Here is a 17,733-nt window from a genome sequence, read left to right as displayed (position 1 = left end):
AGTTGAATTGATTGACAGCACGCTACGTCGAATAGAAAGCCAGGAAAGTACTTCGGGGCGTTCCCAGGAAGAGGCTGCTTGCATTTTCCTGTAATGGCGGAGCAGGCGGAGAGCGAAGCGATCGGATTCAGCGACAGTAGGTCAGAAATCAACGAACTTGAGTTTTCAGAGCCTTCACTCTGCCGTGTGATGTTGCACGCGTGTTGCAGCTTTAACTTGAGATCGCCGAGCGGTTCTATTGCTGCCCAAATGTGTGAGGCCATGTAGCTTTGGAAGCTAATGTTCATTTGGCTAAATAGCTGGCGGCTAGTTGTGGTTAGCTTAAACGCTACGTTAGCACATCCAGAGCATCTCCACAGAAATTTGTCCCTTCAATCGCGGTGCGTTAGTCTATTTTGATGAGCTTTTACGCTCACTCGTGTGTGGCACGTACAATTGATTGTTTTCCCAAGTTACCCTGCTAGCTATCGCTGGCTAGCCGAGGCAGCTGCGATTGGCTGCACTCAAATGGAACGCGTGCGGCGTTTTGAAGGCGCCCGCCCCCGAAAAGCTTGCTTGAGCTCAGGACGTTTCAAATTGGAGTATTGTGCTCAACAACGCTCAGCTATAACAAAACTGTAGAGACAGAACAAGACCATAAAAAAACATACACGCACAGAAACAGTTAATCAGCATTTTCTTTTGTTGTTTTCTTTTAATAAAACATATGCGTTGGCTTTGTTTTTCTAGCTTCTTGGTCACCATGATGGCCGTTTGATATTTATATTTGAGTGTGCACGCGCTGCAGGATGGCCCAGCAGGCCGTGCGGTTCCACGGACCCGTCCCGGCACCGGTGACCTCGCCCGCCGCACCGGGTCCCGGGCAAACTCCTGTGCTACGCGGCCCGCCGCCCCTCCTCCGGCCGCCACCGCCCCCCTTTGGAATGATGAGGGGACCGCCGCCGGCTCGTCCTCCCTACCCACGGCCACCCTTTGACCCCAGTATGCCCCCCATCCCGCCACCAGCAGGCATGCCACCCCCGATAGGACCACCCCACCTGCAGGTGACATATGTTTAGCACTGTCTGCCACTAACCACTAGCTAACCACTATTATGTAGAATTTAAATATATTAAATGAATGGATGAAGTCTTTGTTGAAGTTTGTGGCGTCTTTCCTGCAGAGACCCCCGTTCCTTCCCCCTCCCATGGGCAACCTTCCACCCCCTCCGGGGATGCTCTTTCCTCCCGGGATGCCCCCGGCCCCTACTTCTGCAAGCCCCACGCCCACCGAGGAGATCTGGGTGGAGAACAAGACGCCCGAGGGAAAGGTAAGCAAATCTGCACTTGGATGCCCTTGCGTTGTGCCGTGCTGCCTGGCTTCACCGCTTTACACCCCACCCCAGGCTTATTACTACAACGCTCGCACCAGAGAGTCGGCGTGGACTAAACCGGAGGGTGTGAAAATCCTCCAGCAGGCAGAACTGAATCCTCTTCTGGTGGCGGGGACTGGCCCTGCCGCGGCAGGGGCCCCTGGGACCTCGGGCACGGGGACCGCCAGTGTGGGTGCTCCTGGTGTTGGGAACTCCAGCCCCAGCGGCACTGTGGTCATTAGCGCCAGCAGCATCAGCACCACGGCCAGTGCGGCCGGCTCACCCATTAGCGCCGCCTCCAGCACCCCCTCTCGCACACTCAGCTCCAGTCCGGACCCGACCTTCACCTTGGCCCCCTCCGTCACCATAGCAGGTTACAACACACAGGTCACACGACATCAGGGGGGTCCAAACGTGGTCGTCCAAGGGCATCTTTTGGGAATCTCCTGAGATGCAAGTCAGATACGATTACTGGAGGTCTACGTCCTGTGGGCGGCAGTTTGGACACCCCCGCACCGCATACATGCTCACCACCAAGTCACACATGTGCCTCCGTTCCTTCCAGCAGCCGGTGCCACAGCGGAGCTTATCCCCACCTCCGCGGTCAGCTCATCGCTGGCCGCCGCTCCAATCATTGCGGTGACAGTGTCCACGACGCTGTCCCCGTCACCCGTCACGGCCGTGCAGACGGTCCCGATGCTGCCCGCCGCACTGCCGCACAGCGTGGGCCAGCCCACCGTTACCGCTGCCATCCCCGCCTTCCCGCCTGTCATGGTGCCGCCCTTCCGCGTGCCTTTGCCGGGCATGCACATCCCCCTGCCAGGTGAGAGCAACATTGCTAACGCCGGCTGCACATTTCCACACATTCCTCACATAGATTTTTGAGGGCCTGAAGCTGATTGAGATGTTTGGCTTCAGAATGTTCTAAGAAAAAAAAAAAGTAGATAATACATTTGTGTTGATTTTACGTTACAACAGAGTCTAAAATAAAAAAAAGCATCAAGTAATGAATTCAGCTTTGGCTTGAAGCCATCAACTGATGCAAATAGAAGAACAACATTGTGTGCATGATCCTCGCCAATTTCTTGAATTCACAATCAAAACCAGAGATGCATGTCAAAACAAAATGATTGACAGAAAGAGAGACCTCGTTTGCAAGACGCCAATTTTGTCCATGAGTGCTTGGCGACAGATGTCGTGCTTGTTTTCCTCCTCTCCTCTTCTCGTTCCTTTCCTCCACATGCTATCTGGTGTGAGGGCGCTTGCTTGCATCCACTCAGCATTTTTTTTTTTCTGGTCAAATTGGCCAGATTTTGTTTTCTATCTATAAAATATAACCATGACAAACAGAATTATTTTCCAGATCCCCCCCACCCCGCCAATGTGGCCCTTGAGTAGCAGTTTACCCACCCCTGATGCTCCCCCACACTCACAAAGACAGTGTGTGTTGCTGGTGGCTACCACCAACCAGATGCTTGCTTGTGCATTGTTGTTGTTGCAGGTGTAGCAATGATGCAGATAGTTGGCGCTCCCTGCGTAAAGGCGGGCCCCGGCGCCAACGGTAAACGCACCCGCCCGCTTCAATAGCATGCTAGTCTGTCGCCGCCACTCTGCACTCCTCTTTTGCTGTCCTCACACAACACATGGCACATTTTGTGATTTCGCTCACAGCCACACGTGCAACATTGGTATGTGTGTTTTTGGTTGTGAATATGTGGTTGTGTATGTTGGAGGCCACCTGTGAGTGTGATCGAATCATTCTATACACTTTGGGTTTGTTAATGGTCATGTGACACCGTTGGGTCCAATAACTTTGACCCCCCCCCCCCCTCTCAGGAATGCTGCCCGGCATGGGGCCGCCCCTAGTGTCCATGATGCACCCACAGCTGGCCTTGTCAGCAGCGCCAGCGTTGCAGCTGCCCGAGTGGTCCGAGTACAAGACGGTGGACGGCAAGACGTACTACTACAACAACCGCACCATGGAGTCCACTTGGGAGAAGCCGCAGGGCCTACTAGACAGAGGTGGGAACCAAGCGCTGTAAAACTCAACTTAGGTGCCCTACTGCTCACCACTACAATGTTGCGCGTTTTGTGCAGAAAAAGAATTGGAGAAGGTCAAGGAGCGTATGGCGCAGCGGGAAGCCGAGGCCATGGAGATGGAGGAGGAGGAGGCCAAAATGCTCATCAACAGTGAGAAGCAGGTAGCGCAAATTTTCCCTCTCACTCAAAGAATAGTCAATGACAGTGCCGAAAGTCCGTTTAGCAAATCAATGTTTTTTTGTGTGTGCCAAAGGAACGCAAAGAAGAAGAAATGAGCGAGGAAGAAAAGGCGGCCCAAAAAGCTCGTCCGGTGGCCACCAACCCAATTCCGGGAACGCCGTGGTGCGTGGTCCACGCCAGCTAACGGTGGCTGACGAGGGCCGGCGTCTGTGCTAATCATTGTGTTTTCCGTCAGGTGCGTGGTGTGGACGGGGGACGAGCGCGTCTTTTTCTACAACCCCACCACTCGGCTGTCCATGTGGGACCGCCCTGATGAGCTGCTGGGACGCACCGACGTTGACAAACACATCCAGGAGCCTCCGCACAAGAGAGGCTCGGATGACGCTAGGAGGACAGGTCCCGCTGACTCTCTCTGGCATTTGTGTGGCTCCTTTGTGTGTTTGTAACTGTGTGTGTAGTTTTCAGCAAGGAGGAGCCGGAGCTGGGCCCGGCCGCGGACGACCTACACGACAGTGAATCCTCCAAAGCCAAGAAGAGAAAGTCAGTCAGTCACCGAAACGTGCCTTCGTGACAGTCGGCTGTGTTGGTCTGACACGGCCGCGTACGTCATTTTTCTGGCTATCAGGAAGGAGGACGCCAACGAGGCTGACACTGAGAAGGAGGCGGTGATGGAGGCGGAGCTTCGGGCAGCCCGCGAGAGGGCCGTGGTGCCCCTGGAGTCCAGGATGACACAGTTCAAAGACATGTTGCTGGAAAGAGGGGTATGTATTTGTGTACTTTGACATTTCTCGGGAAATGAAAACCTTTTGACGCTTGTGCGTTTGTTCCCTACAGGTGTCAGCTTTCTCCACGTGGGACAAAGAGCTTCACAAGATTGTCTTTGACCCTCGCTATCTCTTGCTCAACCCCAAAGAACGCAAGCAGGTGATGGCTGTCTCCTCCTTGCCCTTTTGCCTCCCGCCCGGTTCCACCATGTGGCTGCGCTTACAGGTCTTCGACCAGTACGTCAAGACCAGAGCGGAGGAGGAGCGGAAAGAGAAGAAGAACAAGTTGATGCAGGCCAAAGACGACTTCAGGAGAATGATGGACGAGGCCAAGCTGACGGGCAGGTGAGATGCCCCGCTGGCGTCACCCAAGAGGCCTCTTCTAACATTCGTGTGCTCCTGGCAGGACCACCTTCAGCGAGTTTGCCAGCAAACACGGGCGTGATCCTCGCTTCAAGAGCATCGACAAGATGAAGGACAGAGAAGCCATCTTTGTCGAGCACATGACAGCCCTAAAGAAGCGAGACAAGGACGACTCCAAGTCCAGAGGGGAGAAGGTAAGGAGACCCCCACACACTCGCACACACCTGACTCACAAGCACTTGTGCGCCGGCGGCAGGTGAGGCAGGACTTCTTTGAGATGCTGAGCGACCAGCACGTGGAAGGAGGACAGCGCTGGAGCAAAGTCAAAGAGAAGATGGAGACAGATCCTCGCTACAAGGCGGTGGAGAGCTCCGCCCTCAGGGAGGATTTCTTCAAGCAGTACCTGGACAAGCAAGCCAAGGTCGTTCACAACATTGTTTGCTTCAACAGCAGTTTTCTCTACTCCGTGGGATCGCTAACGTATTTGTGGTCGCGCAGAGCCTGGACTTGGAGAAAGAGCGCGAGCTGGAGCGGCAGGCTCGTATCGAGGCCAGCATGCGGGAACGCGAGCGCGAGGTTCAGAAGGCCCGATCGGAACAGACCAAAGAGATCGACCGCGAGAGGGAGCAGCACAAGAGGGAGGAAGCCATCCAGCACTTCAAAGCGCTCATGTCCGACATGGTGAGGTGCTCACGCACGCGAGCGCACCTGCAATGAGACACGCCCTGCCTCACCCCGTCTTTACGCCGGCGCTCGCAGGTACGTTCGTCCGACGCCACGTGGTCTGACACGCGGCGGAACCTTCGCAAAGACCACCGCTGGGAGTCGGCGTCGCTTCTGGAGCGCGAGGAGAAGGAGAAGCTCTTCAATGACCATGTGGAGGCGCTGGCTAAGAAGAAGAAGGAACACTTCAGGCAGCTGCTGGATGAGACCACCGTGGTGAGTCAGCACTTGCCGCAGTGCGCCTTATTCAAAGTCTGTCTTCACTTGCAGCTATTCATGCCTTTTATTTTGCAGATCACACTGACCACCACCTGGAAGGAGGTCAAGAAGATCATCAAGGAGGACCCTCGATGTATCAAGTTCTCTTCTAGTGACAGAGTAAGGCAGAGCTTCTTTTTTTTTCCACTTTATTTTTATTAGCAAGACACAACCTTGAGGGTGTCTGACGTTTACGTTGTTGCTTTTAGAAGCGCCAGCGTGAGTTTGAAGACTTCATCAAAGACAAGTACATCACGGCCAAAGCTGACTTCAGAACTCTCTTGAAGGAGACTAAGTTCATCACGTACAGGTTTGTACCTTCCCTTTGTTCCCGCTCGCTGATGAACTGCCACGTCTGTCCGTCGGTGACCCCTATTCCGATGTGCAGGTCCCGGAAACTGATCCAGGAATCGGAGCAGCACCTGAAGGATGTCGAGAAAATCCTGCAGAACGACAAACGCTACCTGGTGCTGGAGTGCGTCCCCGAGGAGCGTCGCAAGCTCATTATGTTCTACATCGAGGACCTTGACCGCCGCGGCCCACCTCCGCCCCCCACTGCCTCAGAGCCCACGCGCCGCTCCACTAAGTGACCTCCAGCTCCCGCCCTCACCCCCAACCGCTGTCACCACCGGGTGCACGGGTTGCAAAAGGCTGCGATTCCTCGGGGGGGAAATAGACTGTTCCAAACGGCAAACTTACTGTGGGAATTGATGCCTAAGTACATTGAAACTTTTTAGTTTGGGCCAGAGCAGATATCCAAGCAGATTAGCTAGCTCTCCTTGCCCACAGACGCGGGCATCTTAGCAAATGGAACGTCCGCAACGAGTTTAAAAAAAAAGAATCCGCCAAGCAAGCGACTGCTCCAAACTGTAAAAAGTGCAACTGTCAAGCACAACTGTTCTGCTTCGTTTCCATCAATTCCCATGGAAAGTCTACCACTTCCTTCAATTTTGCAAGCCTCTTGAAAGCTTGTCCATGTAGGGATGGAGCCCCCCTCCCCCCCTCGCCTTTGACCTTTCACTTCGGTCTCGAGGGATGATGAGATGATGAAGATGCTGCAATCAACTCTGCGGCCGCTTGTGTATGATAGCTCGTGTAAATCATCTTTAGTGTGTGCGTGCGTCGGAGGCAAGACAAGCCTTACAGCGCCACCACCGTCCGGAATGTTCGCAAACTTTGTCTCCACGTTCTAATAAACGCAACTTCTCGTTTTTTTCCAACCTCCAAAAACGCTTCTTCCACAGGGTAATATCGAGCCAGCAAAAACAATGAATTTGAAACAAGGAAATCACTAAAAATGGGTATCAAGAATTAAGCAAAAAAAATAAAAATACAAAAACATGCACCACCTGACTGGAATGCAGCATAACTACCATGCAAATGAGAAACGAGATAAAAATATTACATGTTTTCAACGAACGTAACGGTCCAAGCCACCTTGGCATGTCACATGATGAGCGCGGTCAGACTCGATCAATCGACTATCGCCGCGGCATCGACGAGCCTGCTAACGGCTAACATAAGTGTGAGCCGAGCGAAGGGGAACGTTTCTCTTTGTCAGTCCGCTCACGTCGTCTCTTGGTTGGCATGCGGCGTTCCTCAGTCTTCGGGCCGCTGCTGGCCGCTCTCGTGGCCCTCTCGTTGGACTTTGCGTCCGCCGCTCACGTGGATGGAGCTCCGCCCTCCAAAATAGGTAAGAACAACAACCCAATCGCCTATTTGTGCAATGTTGCCCAATATCACAACATCCCCGGAACTGCTTTCCACCTTCTCCATATGTTTTCCTTTTTCCACAGCAACCTCAGATAAGCGGAAGAGGATGAATAGATGATGATGTTGCCATAAAGGTGTGGTGCTGTTTTGTGTTTTCAGCCGTGATAGGCGCGGGCATCGGGGGCAGCGCCACGGCGCATTTCCTGCGGCAGCACTTTGGGCCCGAGGTGCAGCTGGATGTGTACGAGAAGGGCGAGGTGGGTGGCCGCTTGGCCACTGTCACCGTCAACCGGAACCAGTACGAGTCGGGCGGCTCTATTATCCACGCGCTCAACCTGCACATGCATGACTTTGTCAAGCAGCTCGGTGAGTGCGTGTTTGTATGCATACGGCACACAAGCGCTGAAATGTTTTTTTGCGCGTGCGTGTGCGCGCGTGCACGCGCGCGTAGGGTTGAAGCAGCGTCGCAGTGTGTCTGGCAAGACAGCGGTGTTTGACGGCACGTCGGTGATTGTGGAGGAGACCGACTGGTACTTGCTGGACCTCCTGCGCTTGTGGTGGCGCTATGGCATCAGCTTCATACGGCTGCAGATGTGGCTGGAGGAGATCATGGAGAAGTTCATCAGGTGCGCGCATGCATTCAGACTAGAAAAGTAGTGCTTTGCCGCCATCTTCCAGCATCCCTTTGTTTGTATGTGGTAGGATTTACAAGTACCAGGCCCACGGTTACGCCTTCAGCTCGTTGGAGGAGCTGTTGGAGTCGCTGGGTGGGAGCGGCTTTGTCAACATGACGCGCAAGCCGCTCTCCGATTCGCTGCTGGAGCTGGGCGTGTCCCAGCGCTTCATCGATGAGGTGGTGGCGCCCGTCATATGGCTCAATTACGGCCAGAATGTTAGCGTACCCGCCTTCGCAGGTTAGAGTGCTCGCCGTCACTGAGTTTGATCCAGATGGGGCATAGCTGAATAATGTACAATTCAAGTCATGCGTGGTTGCCTTTGCAGGCGCGGTGTCGCTGGCGAGCGCCCATTCTAACCTGTGGGCGGTGGAAGGTGGCAACAAGTTGCTTTGCGACGGCCTGCTCAAGTTGGCCGAGGCCAACCTGCTGCAGGCGCGTGTCACCTCGGTGCGACCGCTCCACGCAGGTAAAATCCTGGCGCCACCTCGGCCAACTTCCTGTACACCGGCATGCAACCTGGTTTATTTGTTGCGATCATGAGCTGGCACCCCTGTGGCGGTTTTCCTCACAGGCGACGCGCTTCAGTATGAGCTGAGCGTGGCGGATGAGGAGGGCGAGCGGCGCTCGGGAGTCTACGACCTGGTAGTGGTGGCGGCGCCGCTGCGGGCCGGTAGCGCCGGGATCTCCTTGCCGGACTGGGAAGCAGCGGTAGCACCCGGCGAGGGCGAGTGGCAGGCCACAGTGGCCACGCTGGTGCACGGCTACCTCAACACGTCACTCTTCGGCTTCCCGGATGCGCGGCTCTTCCCGTACGCCAGCGTACTGACTACGGCCACACCAGCGCTCTTCTTTAACAGCGTGGCCGGCGTTTATCCTGTCGAGGTGGCGCCGGACTTCCGCCGCAAGCGGGCGCACGAGGCCGCCGTCTACAAAGTCTTCTCACCCAACGTGCTTACCAGAGAGCAGCTCAAGACGCTCTTCAGGTGAGACGCCGTCACCAAAGTCACGGCGCGCAGGCCCTTGATGCATGTCGTCGCACCCCGCAGGTCGTACTACTCGGCGCAGGCGACCGAGTGGCAGGCGTACCCTCGCTACGGCAGTGCGGCGGGCGCAGTGCTGCCCCCTGTGGAGCTGCGGCCGCACCTCTATTACTTGAGCGGCATCGAGTGGGCAGGCAGCGCCATGGAGATGAGCGCCGTGGCCGCCAAGAACATCGCCCTGTTGGCCTATCACCGGTGGCATGGACGCAGTCTCAAAGTGGACCACAAAGACCTGCCGCGCGCCATCAAGACTGAACTCTGACCTTGGACGGCTTGGGGCCTCGAGGCGTCTTGCTCCCACCCGTTTTGCTTGCGCATATGGAAGGAAATATGTATTTGTATCGGTTGATATCTGTCAAATGAATTGTGACCATGAATTATTTTGTTACTAAAACTGCAAAAATAAACAATGTTAACTTATTTTTATTAAACTTGTGGCAGTTACTTAATTCTACTTAAGAAAATAAGATATTCGCGTCAATGATTTTATTGTTACAATAAATTATTTTACACAAAATGAAAAATAGCACAATTAAAAAAAAATCCTTTTACACAGTAGTTGGCCAGGTACACAATTTCAGTTCAACAATTATTTCTCTTTTTTTAAATTAAATTAAATGTAGATTTACTTAACAAAAGGAATATGAAACAGCATTAATACCTTGGATCAAGTGTGCGCAAATGGTGTTTATCCTGCAGAACGCGGAAGACGTCACTCCCATTGGCCGAGCCACGTACCACGTGGTGGGGGAGTCACGCGCCTTCCAGGAAGCTACAAAACAAAACAAAACAAAAGAGCGAGAAGCAAACTCGGTGAGAATACGAAAGAAACAAGCCAGTGAACTGAACCGCACCCCCGACCAAACAAGCCTGCGAGAGGGACGCCAGTGCGGCCCAACCGGAAGTGAGTCAGCAACTCGGTGAGTGCGACGCTTTTTTTTGGGAGATCGGGCCAAGGTTTTGCGCTTTGGAGATTTCGGCCGCCGCGGAGGATTATTAGCTCGGCGGCTAGCCTGCCAGCTAGCGCCCCTCCTCCTTCCCTTCTTTCGCTCTCCTTATTGCTGTTGCGCATTAAATCGGCGGAAAACAATAAGAAAACGAAGAAATTGAAGGCGTTCGGCTTGTGTTTGCAATTGTTTCGTGGGTGCAGCTGATCGTGTACCACGCCCCCCCCCCCCCAGCTCAAACAACAATAACAAGCACCCTTTCGTGGTTTCTCATGTTCATTGGGAACATTTAGCAGGCGTGGGGTGCCCGTCTAATTCCCGGCCACTACGTCTGGGAAGCAATTGCGTAACAAGATATCTGTCACTTTCGTAATGAACACACTTACACAAGGACATGTTGATTTGTGGTTTGTTATTGGCCGTGGATGGCGTGGAACGTTGACTTTCGCTGCCACGGTACACGCCCCCCAACACACGCACATGCTAGAACATTCCCCACTCCACGCCCCCTCGCTTTGTTTTCTCATGAAGTTAATAAAAAAAAAAAAAAAAGCGGTATCCATGTTTTAGGAGGAAACTTGATGTTTGACGTCACGCGAGTGGGAATGTTTCCTCGAGCGAACACTTTAGTGTCCCGTTCACGGCGATCAGCTAATTAGCACGCGTTGGTTGGGGCTTGAAGGTTGACTTTGTTGTCGAGTGTTTTTTACGTCTGTGGCGAACCAAACGCGAAACATTTGAAAGTAGGCCAGCGAGAGGCAGGCCTCCGACTTGTTTATCTTAAGCCTCAACCAACCTTGAACGAGTGCTCGCTCATTATGTACGAGCGCCGCGCTGCTGACGGCGAACCTGACCAATCGTGTTGAGCGCGGAGGCGGGCCGACACAGCCGCTCGACCAATGGTAGGGCGAGACCGCGTGGGTGTTGGCGCTGTCGGGTTAGATTGAGCGTTTGTTTTGCTTGCTGGAGGATGTGAGAGGGAGCTCACCATCTTCGTTCGTCACCACTGTTGCCACATTCTTAGGTTTTGATTGTTGTTTTTGAAAGGATCTGGATAATAATACATCCTGATTATCATTAGGATGTCAAAGTTTATCCTTTCTTTCTTCCACAACAATGAACTATATTCGTTCCTGCATAGTTTATGAAGGAATGTGGAATTGTACTTTACATGCTGTCTTTTCTCATTTATTACATACATCTATTTCTAAAATAGCATCTTAGTGTCATTCCAAACAAGCAATTTGTCTAGATGTTGCAGTCCTTGCTTGTCTATTGTTTATGGTTTTATTTTGTTTGGAAATAAACAGAAGTACCAATGACAAAATCATCCACACACTCAGAATGACAACTGCAAAAGCAATATAATGTTTATCGTTTCTTTCATTGCTTTCTCCCCTGATTGTGTTTTCCATCCTGTTCTGATCTTTATCAGATCGTCTTAAATTAGATCGTCTGGAGTCACGACACCCACTCGAGTGCCGTGCGCCGCCACCTTTCGCTCCCCCACGCTCTTCTCCCAAGCGACCTCACACCCCTGGGACTGGACGCCGGGCCCAGAGGTTCCCCACCGCTGAAGCGCTAAGCTGCATCTTGCGATGCCTCTGGTGGGCCTTTGTCACGTGCTGTGTTGCTATGGCGACAGACCTTATGCCCAGGCATGTGGGCAAGGAGAGCTGCGGTCGCCGTTGGTTGAACAGAACAAACAGACCCAAATACAATGTTGTCTTGGGATGTACGCCATTTCAATCAAGCAATTGAGTGAGCGCCAGCGCAGCCGTGCTAATGTTGACGTGTGAACGCGTATGTTGCAGCCCAGCGTGAGTGGGATGGAGCCTCCCTTTGCGGACGACTTTCAGCACTTCTCCTTCGCCGACCAGGCACTGACCAGCACCGAGCTGCTCGCCAACACCTCCGACCCTGACTTTATGTATGAGCTGGTGAGTCAAACACTCAAGATGCAAGGTCATGTAGGTCCGTAAATGTCCTGCCTTCTGCCCCCCCCAGGACAGAGACATGAGTCACCGACAGAGTCCGTATGGAGACGGCATGGTGGGCGCGGCCGATGGTGCCAAGGATTCTGACGCTGGAACGGAGCAGCAGCTGATGATGACTCTTGGAGAATGCGACGCGCCGCACGGCGGCTCAGCGTTTGAGCAGTGGGACTCGTACTGGGAGGACCTCACCAGGTAGGACGGGCTCAAGATGCCCTACTGCAATCTACAGGATGCCAAGCGCCCACGCGGAGCTTGCCTCTGTTTTAACACGTGTGTGTGTGTTCTTTCATCCGTCTGCATTCAGATACACGCGTCTAGCCAGCTGCGACATCTGGGGCACCAAGGAGGTGGACTTCCTGGGCCTGGATGACTTCTCCAGCCCGTACCAGGATGAGGAAGTGATTGGCCAAACGCCCACCTTGGCTCAGCTCAACAGCGAGGACTCGCAGCCCGTGTGCGAGGCCTTGTACCCGCCCACCGAGCCTAGTCCGCCCGGGCCCCAGCCGCCACCCCCCGTCAAGCGAGCGCCACTCCCCGCATCAAGCGCCGGCCTCACCCGTCCCTCGGCCAGCTGCGCCTCCTCATCCCGCCCCTCCAGGAGCCTCCTGCCGGACTTCCCCGAAGGCTTCCAGAAGGCCACCCGGCCAGTCCCGTCCAGCACAGAGACCATGTCCAAGACGGAGGCCAACCTGCGTGGTTCTCCTGGCAAAGGCCCTGTGCGGGCGACCCCGTCGACCAACTTTGACTTTGTGCGGAAGCCCAAAGTACGCCTGAGCGCTCACAAAGCGCAAGCTGATGCTCGTTCGCAGACCTGCTTGGAGAGGGCGGAGGCCCCCCAGCCCCTGCAGCGCCACAGCGTGGCGTCCACGTCGATCGACGCCGCTTCACTGGCTTCTCCCGCCAGCCTTGGGTTCGGCGCAGGCCCGCCGCCAGAGGACGCCGGCCCCGCTCCCCTGGAGGGCAGCGCCCCGGGAGGGGTGCCCCGAGGGCCTGAGAGCGGCGGGCAAGGGGAGGAGGACAAGAGCAAAGAGGAAGAACACAACTACTCGTTGTTCCTCACCCGGAGCCGCCTCGCCGGCAGGAGCATCTCACGGCTAGACGAGGATGATGAAGAGGAGGAGGAGGAGGAGGAGGAAGAAGAGGACGACGAAGAGGACGAGGAGGAAGGCGACGAGGGCGACGGGCCGGAGCTGGAGGAGGAAGACCGTGAGGAAGACCTTGAGGAAGACCGCGACGAAGACCATGACGAAGGCTTTGGCAGCGAGCACGAGTTGTCTGACAACGAGGAGGAGGAGGAGGAGGATGAAGATGACGACTACGAGGCCGATAAAGACGACGACATGAGCGACGCCTTCTCAGAGCCTGGTACGCACGCTGCCACTTTCTTTTCTTTGTCGTTCTTTTCATCTTCACGTCTTCACATCCACATCGTTTTTCCTTCTTCACACGTTCCTCATCTTCATCCTTTTGGTGGGACAGGCTGCGACCTGTCCCTCCCGGAGGACGCCAAGGGCCTGACGCCAGGTGTGTCGAGCCGCAAACGAGGCAAGCGCCGCTACTTCTGGGAGTACAGCGAGCAGCTGACGCCGTCCAAGCAGGAGCGCATGCTGAAACCTTGCGAGTGGGACCGCCACACCCTGCCCAGCAACCTGTACCAGAAGAATGGACCTCTGCACGGTAAATCGGCTCGCTTTGTGCATTTTATAACTCAGCAAAAATGGACTGCGTGTAACAGTGTGTCTCGCCCTGCGCCTCGCAGGAAAGCACATGCTGAAGAGGTCTCGGCGCACCGACGTTGAGGACTTGACCCCCAACCCCAGGAAGCTCCTGCAGATCGGCACAGAGCTGCGCAAACTCAACAAGGTTATTGGAGACCTGACGCCCGTTAGCGACCTGCCGCTCACTGCCAGGCCGTGGTCACGCAAGGAGAAGAACAAGCTGGCCTCCAGGTAAGGCTCACACACACAGACACACACCCGAGTGGCACCACGCTGACGTGTCGCTTTGTACAGGGCCTGCCGTCTGAAGAAGAAGGCGCAGTATGAAGCCAACAAGGTGAAGCTGTGGGGGCTCAGCACCGAGTACGGTATGTTTGGGGCTCGCCTCCTTCCTCAGTCACATTAGTTTGCCATTCCACCATATTCACAAGTGCGGAATTGTGTGGCGTCCTCCCATAGATCGCCTGCTGTTTGTCATCAACGCCATCAAGGAGGAGATCGTGAGCCGCGCCGAGGACTCGTCCCCTGGCACCAGCAGCATGAGCGACACGCTGGACAGAATCATCCAGGACAAGATCGGTGAGGCCCGCCGCCCGGCACCGACTTTCCCGTCAACCACTCAAGGACATTTTTTTAAACGTATTCAGTGGCAACTGGACTCGCCTCACATTTTTTCGAGTTACAAACATCGCTTGATCAATTTGGGTTTGTGTTGCCATCAATCAACTTCCCGTTTGTGTCGGCAGTGTCGCCGCCTGTCGCGGGACAGACTTCGGACTTCGTCAACAAGATCTTGGAGAACACGGGATGCGGCGACCCCACCGGCGGGCTGGTGGGCCTGCGGGTGCCCACCTCCAAAATGTAGAGCAGCACTCTGGAGGCGCGGCATCAGTGTTCCCGCCTCGCTGTCCCCCTATAACCACGCCCCCTTTGCATGCCCCTCCCACCTGGCCTCAATGCACACGTGTAGTCGCACGACCCCGGCTTTCCGCCCCACCCCATCTTCCCCCACCCCCACCTTCCAGGCCAGCTGTGCCGTGACAGCGTGGAATCCCGTCGCCACGGCGAACAGAAAGGCCTCGATATTGCCGAGCGGAACGGGATGTAGTATGGTGCTAGTTCTACACGGGCGGGGCGAATCGGGCTGCAAGGAGGAAGATGAAGATGGCTCCGCCCCCCCTCTTGTACAGTAGACGTGAGTGAGTTCATGCTAGTGTTCCGAATGATCCAATTCTATTCATTGTGCCTTGTGTGTGTGCGCGTGTGTGACGGCGGAAGAAATATTTGTGTGTGCGCGTGGAAAGAGAAGTTGTGATGTGTTCAAAGATCTTGTGAATGTGGGTAAATATGAGCGCTCTGCTTGCTCGATGCCACAGAGTCACTGTATGCGTGTGTGTGCGTGTGTGTCTGGGGAGGGGGCTCTGCAATAGACAGTTGCTGGGTGGTACTCTCCGGGTGGGCGAGGCTGAGAGCTATTTTTGCGTTACAAAGGAATATTTGCACACTCGTAATCTATTTTCATTGATTGTTTTGTACCAAAGACATGCAACAAAATGGCCACCCAGCCAGGCAACGTAAGGTTTTGCACAGCTTACATGACGCCGTATTGAATGTAGAAGTTGGGGGGCGGGGGGGGTATATTGGGGAAGGGGTGGGGTGGGAGGGTCTGAGGTACCCCAATGGAACTGTGAAGCTCGTTGGGTCCACAAATGAAACATTTCTTTTTCGGTCCACGCGACAAGCTAAATGTGCTAAGTGCGCTAACTAGATAAGCTACCTGTTTGTTTGTTTTTGTTTTTTTTTGGGGGGGGGTGGGGTTGTTGTAAACACAAGAACCAAAATGTTCCTTATCTGCTCCCCTGCCCTGCGCACTGTGCCGTCTTTGGCCGCATCAGTTGCTGCGGCTGTCGCTCTTCAAGCGAGCGTGAGCGTGGTGCCTTCGGACGTGCGCGTGCAGCAAAATGAAGGCTTGCCGCTCGGCCGCACGGCCGAATGGGCTTCGTCCTTGTTTCTTCGAACGCTTGGAAAAACTTCACAAGGCACTTGCGACATGGCGAGCAAAATTTAAATCTCAATTTCAAAATGTACAATTATCGTCTTGTACTATTCTGCCTTTTATTCAAAACGAAAAGACTATCGTGCAGGGACCTCCGATTTCTGTAATCATGTCAAAATCAGAAGTTTCGGGTTTGCATGCCGGCACTTTTTTCCCCAAGTCCCTGTGATGTCCGTCGCCCACGTTTCCGTTGCGTTGACAAGCGGACGAAATCAAAGTTGCGCTTCTATTTTTGTACCTTTGCTGCGTGCTGGCCGGCCAGCATTGAAGGCTTGAAAGGTGCGCCAACGGAAAACGCAAACTTACATTCCCAGCAATTGTAACACAACAAGTTGACGTTCCCGCTTCCAGAATGTTCCTTTCTTTGTTTTCCGCACAGTGAGAGTGACTCGCAGCTTGCGCTGCAAAACTATAGAAGTCGTCGTCGTGGATCTGTCAAAATCTTTTCTATTTGTACCGGTGCGGTTGCGTCGAAAGAAGGGAGAACTTGGTGCTCTTTGGGAACGACGATCCAAGAATCTTATTTGACTGGCTTTCCTCTCCTCTCCCGTCCAGTTCCATTTCTGTAAATAGTTACAAAGTTAAGTGTGCTTGATATCTACACTATAGAAGAGTCACTATATCAAGAAATATATATATATAATATACATGTCAAGAATCCTATATATATGTTTAACGCAATTGCACTTTGTCCAAAAAAAGAAAAAAGAAAAGCATTTCTCTTCCATTTGCTGCTAAAAAAAAGAAAAAAGGCCTGGTGTGAATGCTGCAAGTGTACTTGAGCGCCACGAGCTCGGCCGCTCTTGGTGGACCGGGCCGGCCTCCGATATTTGGGAGTCGGCTTAGGACCTGACTGGTTGCGGCCCACGGCTCACCCTTATGATGATTGTGGCACAGTCTGTGACGGGACTCGGTGCGGTCTTTGACCTCGACCCTTTGCCGTCTCCGATCTGGTCCGCCACATTGTGAGCTGACTTTGTCCGCTATATGACTCAGGTCCGTGACCCGGCCCGGCCAGGTCTACAAGGCGGTTTAGGAGCGGGTTCGGAACCGTGCGTGGTTCCCAGGAAGCCCGTCGTCTGGTCCGGGTCTAAATCCTGGCGCGCACGGTCATCCCTTTGCCTTGAGATGAGATTTCCTATGGAAAAGTGATTGCGCTTTGACTTTTTTCAGGGTGATATCCAGCCTAGAGAGCTATATGCTATATTGTTAGCGTTTGTAAACTGATTTCTACTTGTGACTTAACGAGGGGGCGGGGCTTAGAAGTTCTATATCACTGTACTGTATATGGCACGCCAACAACCAAGACGTCAATCTGGACTTTATGGCCTTCTCTTCAACTGCTTTTCACGCTCAACAACTAATCAATAAATAACGCGGGCGCGTGCTCGCCCTGTACGGTCAAAGTCAACTCAAACCCGCTTGGCCCGATTGGCTCAGAACCACCTCGACTGAAGTAGCAAACTTTGTCAGTTCCGTGGGGGGGTCAACCACCGGCTGATTGACAGTGACTGGCTGTCGTGCGTGCATGCGTGTGTGCGTGCGTGTGTTGGGAAAAGATGGGAACTCTGTGGCATTTTTTCCAGTTCAGGAAAAGAAAGGAGAGAGAATTCCCGCCAGTAAATGTCGTTCTCTTCATTGGAGGTGTTAACGTGTGCTACTTTGTCAAATAATAAACGTGGATGCTGAAGCTGGTGTTTTAATTCAGTCAATGCATGTGTGATATAATTGGTGATAAAAAAAATCAATGTCTACCACGGGTCAAAGGTCAGAGGTCAAAGTTCATGGGGTTTGGCTCATTTAAAAAAAAAAAAAACTATACAAGATTGGGGTTTTTTTTAAGAAAAAAAAGCTATGCTCTTTTTTTTATAGAAAAAAAAACCATTACCATACATGGTCATTATTA

General features: G+C 53.6%; 3 protein-coding genes across 5 annotated transcripts; all 3 read left to right on the top strand.

Annotated features, from left to right (window-relative positions):
• Positions 1 to 32: 32 nt before the first annotated feature.
• Positions 33 to 6,899, top strand: tcerg1b (transcription elongation regulator 1b (CA150)). Of its 2 annotated transcripts, XM_061299024.1 has the most exons (21): positions 33 to 140; positions 788 to 1,043; positions 1,163 to 1,309; positions 1,385 to 1,724; positions 1,917 to 2,174; positions 2,853 to 2,912; positions 3,188 to 3,373; positions 3,449 to 3,552; positions 3,645 to 3,733; positions 3,807 to 3,967; positions 4,030 to 4,111; positions 4,197 to 4,332; positions 4,406 to 4,495; positions 4,562 to 4,680; positions 4,742 to 4,892; positions 4,955 to 5,119; positions 5,197 to 5,379; positions 5,458 to 5,637; positions 5,716 to 5,799; positions 5,889 to 5,989; positions 6,068 to 6,899. In XM_061299024.1, the coding sequence occupies exons 1-21, from the start codon at positions 94 to 96 to the stop codon at positions 6,267 to 6,269; spliced, it is 3,141 nt and encodes a 1,046-aa protein (XP_061155008.1). In that variant the 5' UTR covers positions 33 to 93; the 3' UTR covers positions 6,270 to 6,899. The 2 variants fall into 2 exon arrangements, with proteins under 2 accessions (XP_061155008.1, XP_061155009.1); XM_061299025.1 differs by lacking the exon at positions 2,853 to 2,912.
• A 239-nt stretch (positions 6,900 to 7,138) lies between these two features.
• On the top strand, positions 7,139 to 9,540 carry LOC133167937 (prenylcysteine oxidase-like). The gene is made up of 7 exons (XM_061299091.1): positions 7,139 to 7,372; positions 7,552 to 7,758; positions 7,844 to 8,018; positions 8,095 to 8,306; positions 8,395 to 8,535; positions 8,641 to 9,052; positions 9,116 to 9,540. The coding sequence occupies exons 1-7, from the start codon at positions 7,267 to 7,269 to the stop codon at positions 9,369 to 9,371; spliced, it is 1,509 nt and encodes a 502-aa protein (XP_061155075.1). The 5' UTR covers positions 7,139 to 7,266; the 3' UTR covers positions 9,372 to 9,540.
• Positions 9,541 to 9,849: 309 nt separating this feature from the next.
• crebrf (creb3 regulatory factor) lies at positions 9,850 to 17,517 on the top strand. 2 transcript variants are annotated; one of them, XM_061299060.1, is made up of 10 exons: positions 9,851 to 10,029; positions 11,492 to 11,663; positions 11,871 to 11,996; positions 12,064 to 12,245; positions 12,358 to 13,418; positions 13,533 to 13,730; positions 13,813 to 14,002; positions 14,066 to 14,139; positions 14,231 to 14,350; positions 14,518 to 17,517. In XM_061299060.1, exons 2-10 carry the CDS (start codon positions 11,655 to 11,657, stop codon positions 14,634 to 14,636), a joined length of 2,079 nt encoding a protein of 692 aa, XP_061155044.1. In that variant the 5' UTR covers positions 9,851 to 10,029; positions 11,492 to 11,654; the 3' UTR covers positions 14,637 to 17,517. The 2 variants fall into 2 exon arrangements, with proteins under 2 accessions (XP_061155045.1, XP_061155044.1); XM_061299061.1 differs by lacking the exon at positions 11,492 to 11,663 and having other exon boundaries at positions 9,850 to 10,029.
• The last annotated feature ends 216 nt before the right edge of the window (positions 17,518 to 17,733 follow it).

The sequence above is a fragment of the Syngnathus typhle genome, linkage group LG15 (genome assembly GCF_033458585.1).
Source record: "Syngnathus typhle isolate RoL2023-S1 ecotype Sweden linkage group LG15, RoL_Styp_1.0, whole genome shotgun sequence".
NCBI classification, from domain to species: Eukaryota; Metazoa; Chordata; class Actinopteri; order Syngnathiformes; family Syngnathidae; genus Syngnathus; species Syngnathus typhle.
Note: the sequence above shows the minus strand (reverse complement) of the source record. Positions and strands in the feature narration are given on the sequence as shown.

Bases quoted from the DNA above. Each gene is read 5' to 3' on its own strand.
- tcerg1b (XM_061299024.1), top strand. From the start codon at position 94: ATGGCGGAGCAGGCGGAGAGCGAAGCGATCGGATTCAGCGACAGTAG. The intron at 1,310-1,384 runs GTAAGCAAATCT...ACCCCACCCCAG, and splicing joins ACAAGACGCCCGAGGGAAAG to GCTTATTACTACAACGCTCG. The intron at 3,374-3,448 runs GTGGGAACCAAG...CGTTTTGTGCAG, and splicing joins GCAGGGCCTACTAGACAGAG to AAAAAGAATTGGAGAAGGTC.
- LOC133167937 (XM_061299091.1), top strand. From the start codon at position 7,267: ATGCGGCGTTCCTCAGTCTTCGGGCCGCTGCTGGCCGCTCTCGTGGCC. The intron at 7,373-7,551 runs GTAAGAACAACA...TTGTGTTTTCAG, and splicing joins AGCTCCGCCCTCCAAAATAG to CCGTGATAGGCGCGGGCATC. The intron at 8,536-8,640 runs GTAAAATCCTGG...TTTTCCTCACAG, and splicing joins GGTGCGACCGCTCCACGCAG to GCGACGCGCTTCAGTATGAG.
- crebrf (XM_061299060.1), top strand. The intron at 14,003-14,065 runs GTAAGGCTCACA...CGCTTTGTACAG, and splicing joins AAGAACAAGCTGGCCTCCAG to GGCCTGCCGTCTGAAGAAGA. The intron at 14,351-14,517 runs GTGAGGCCCGCC...TTGTGTCGGCAG, and splicing joins AATCATCCAGGACAAGATCG to TGTCGCCGCCTGTCGCGGGA.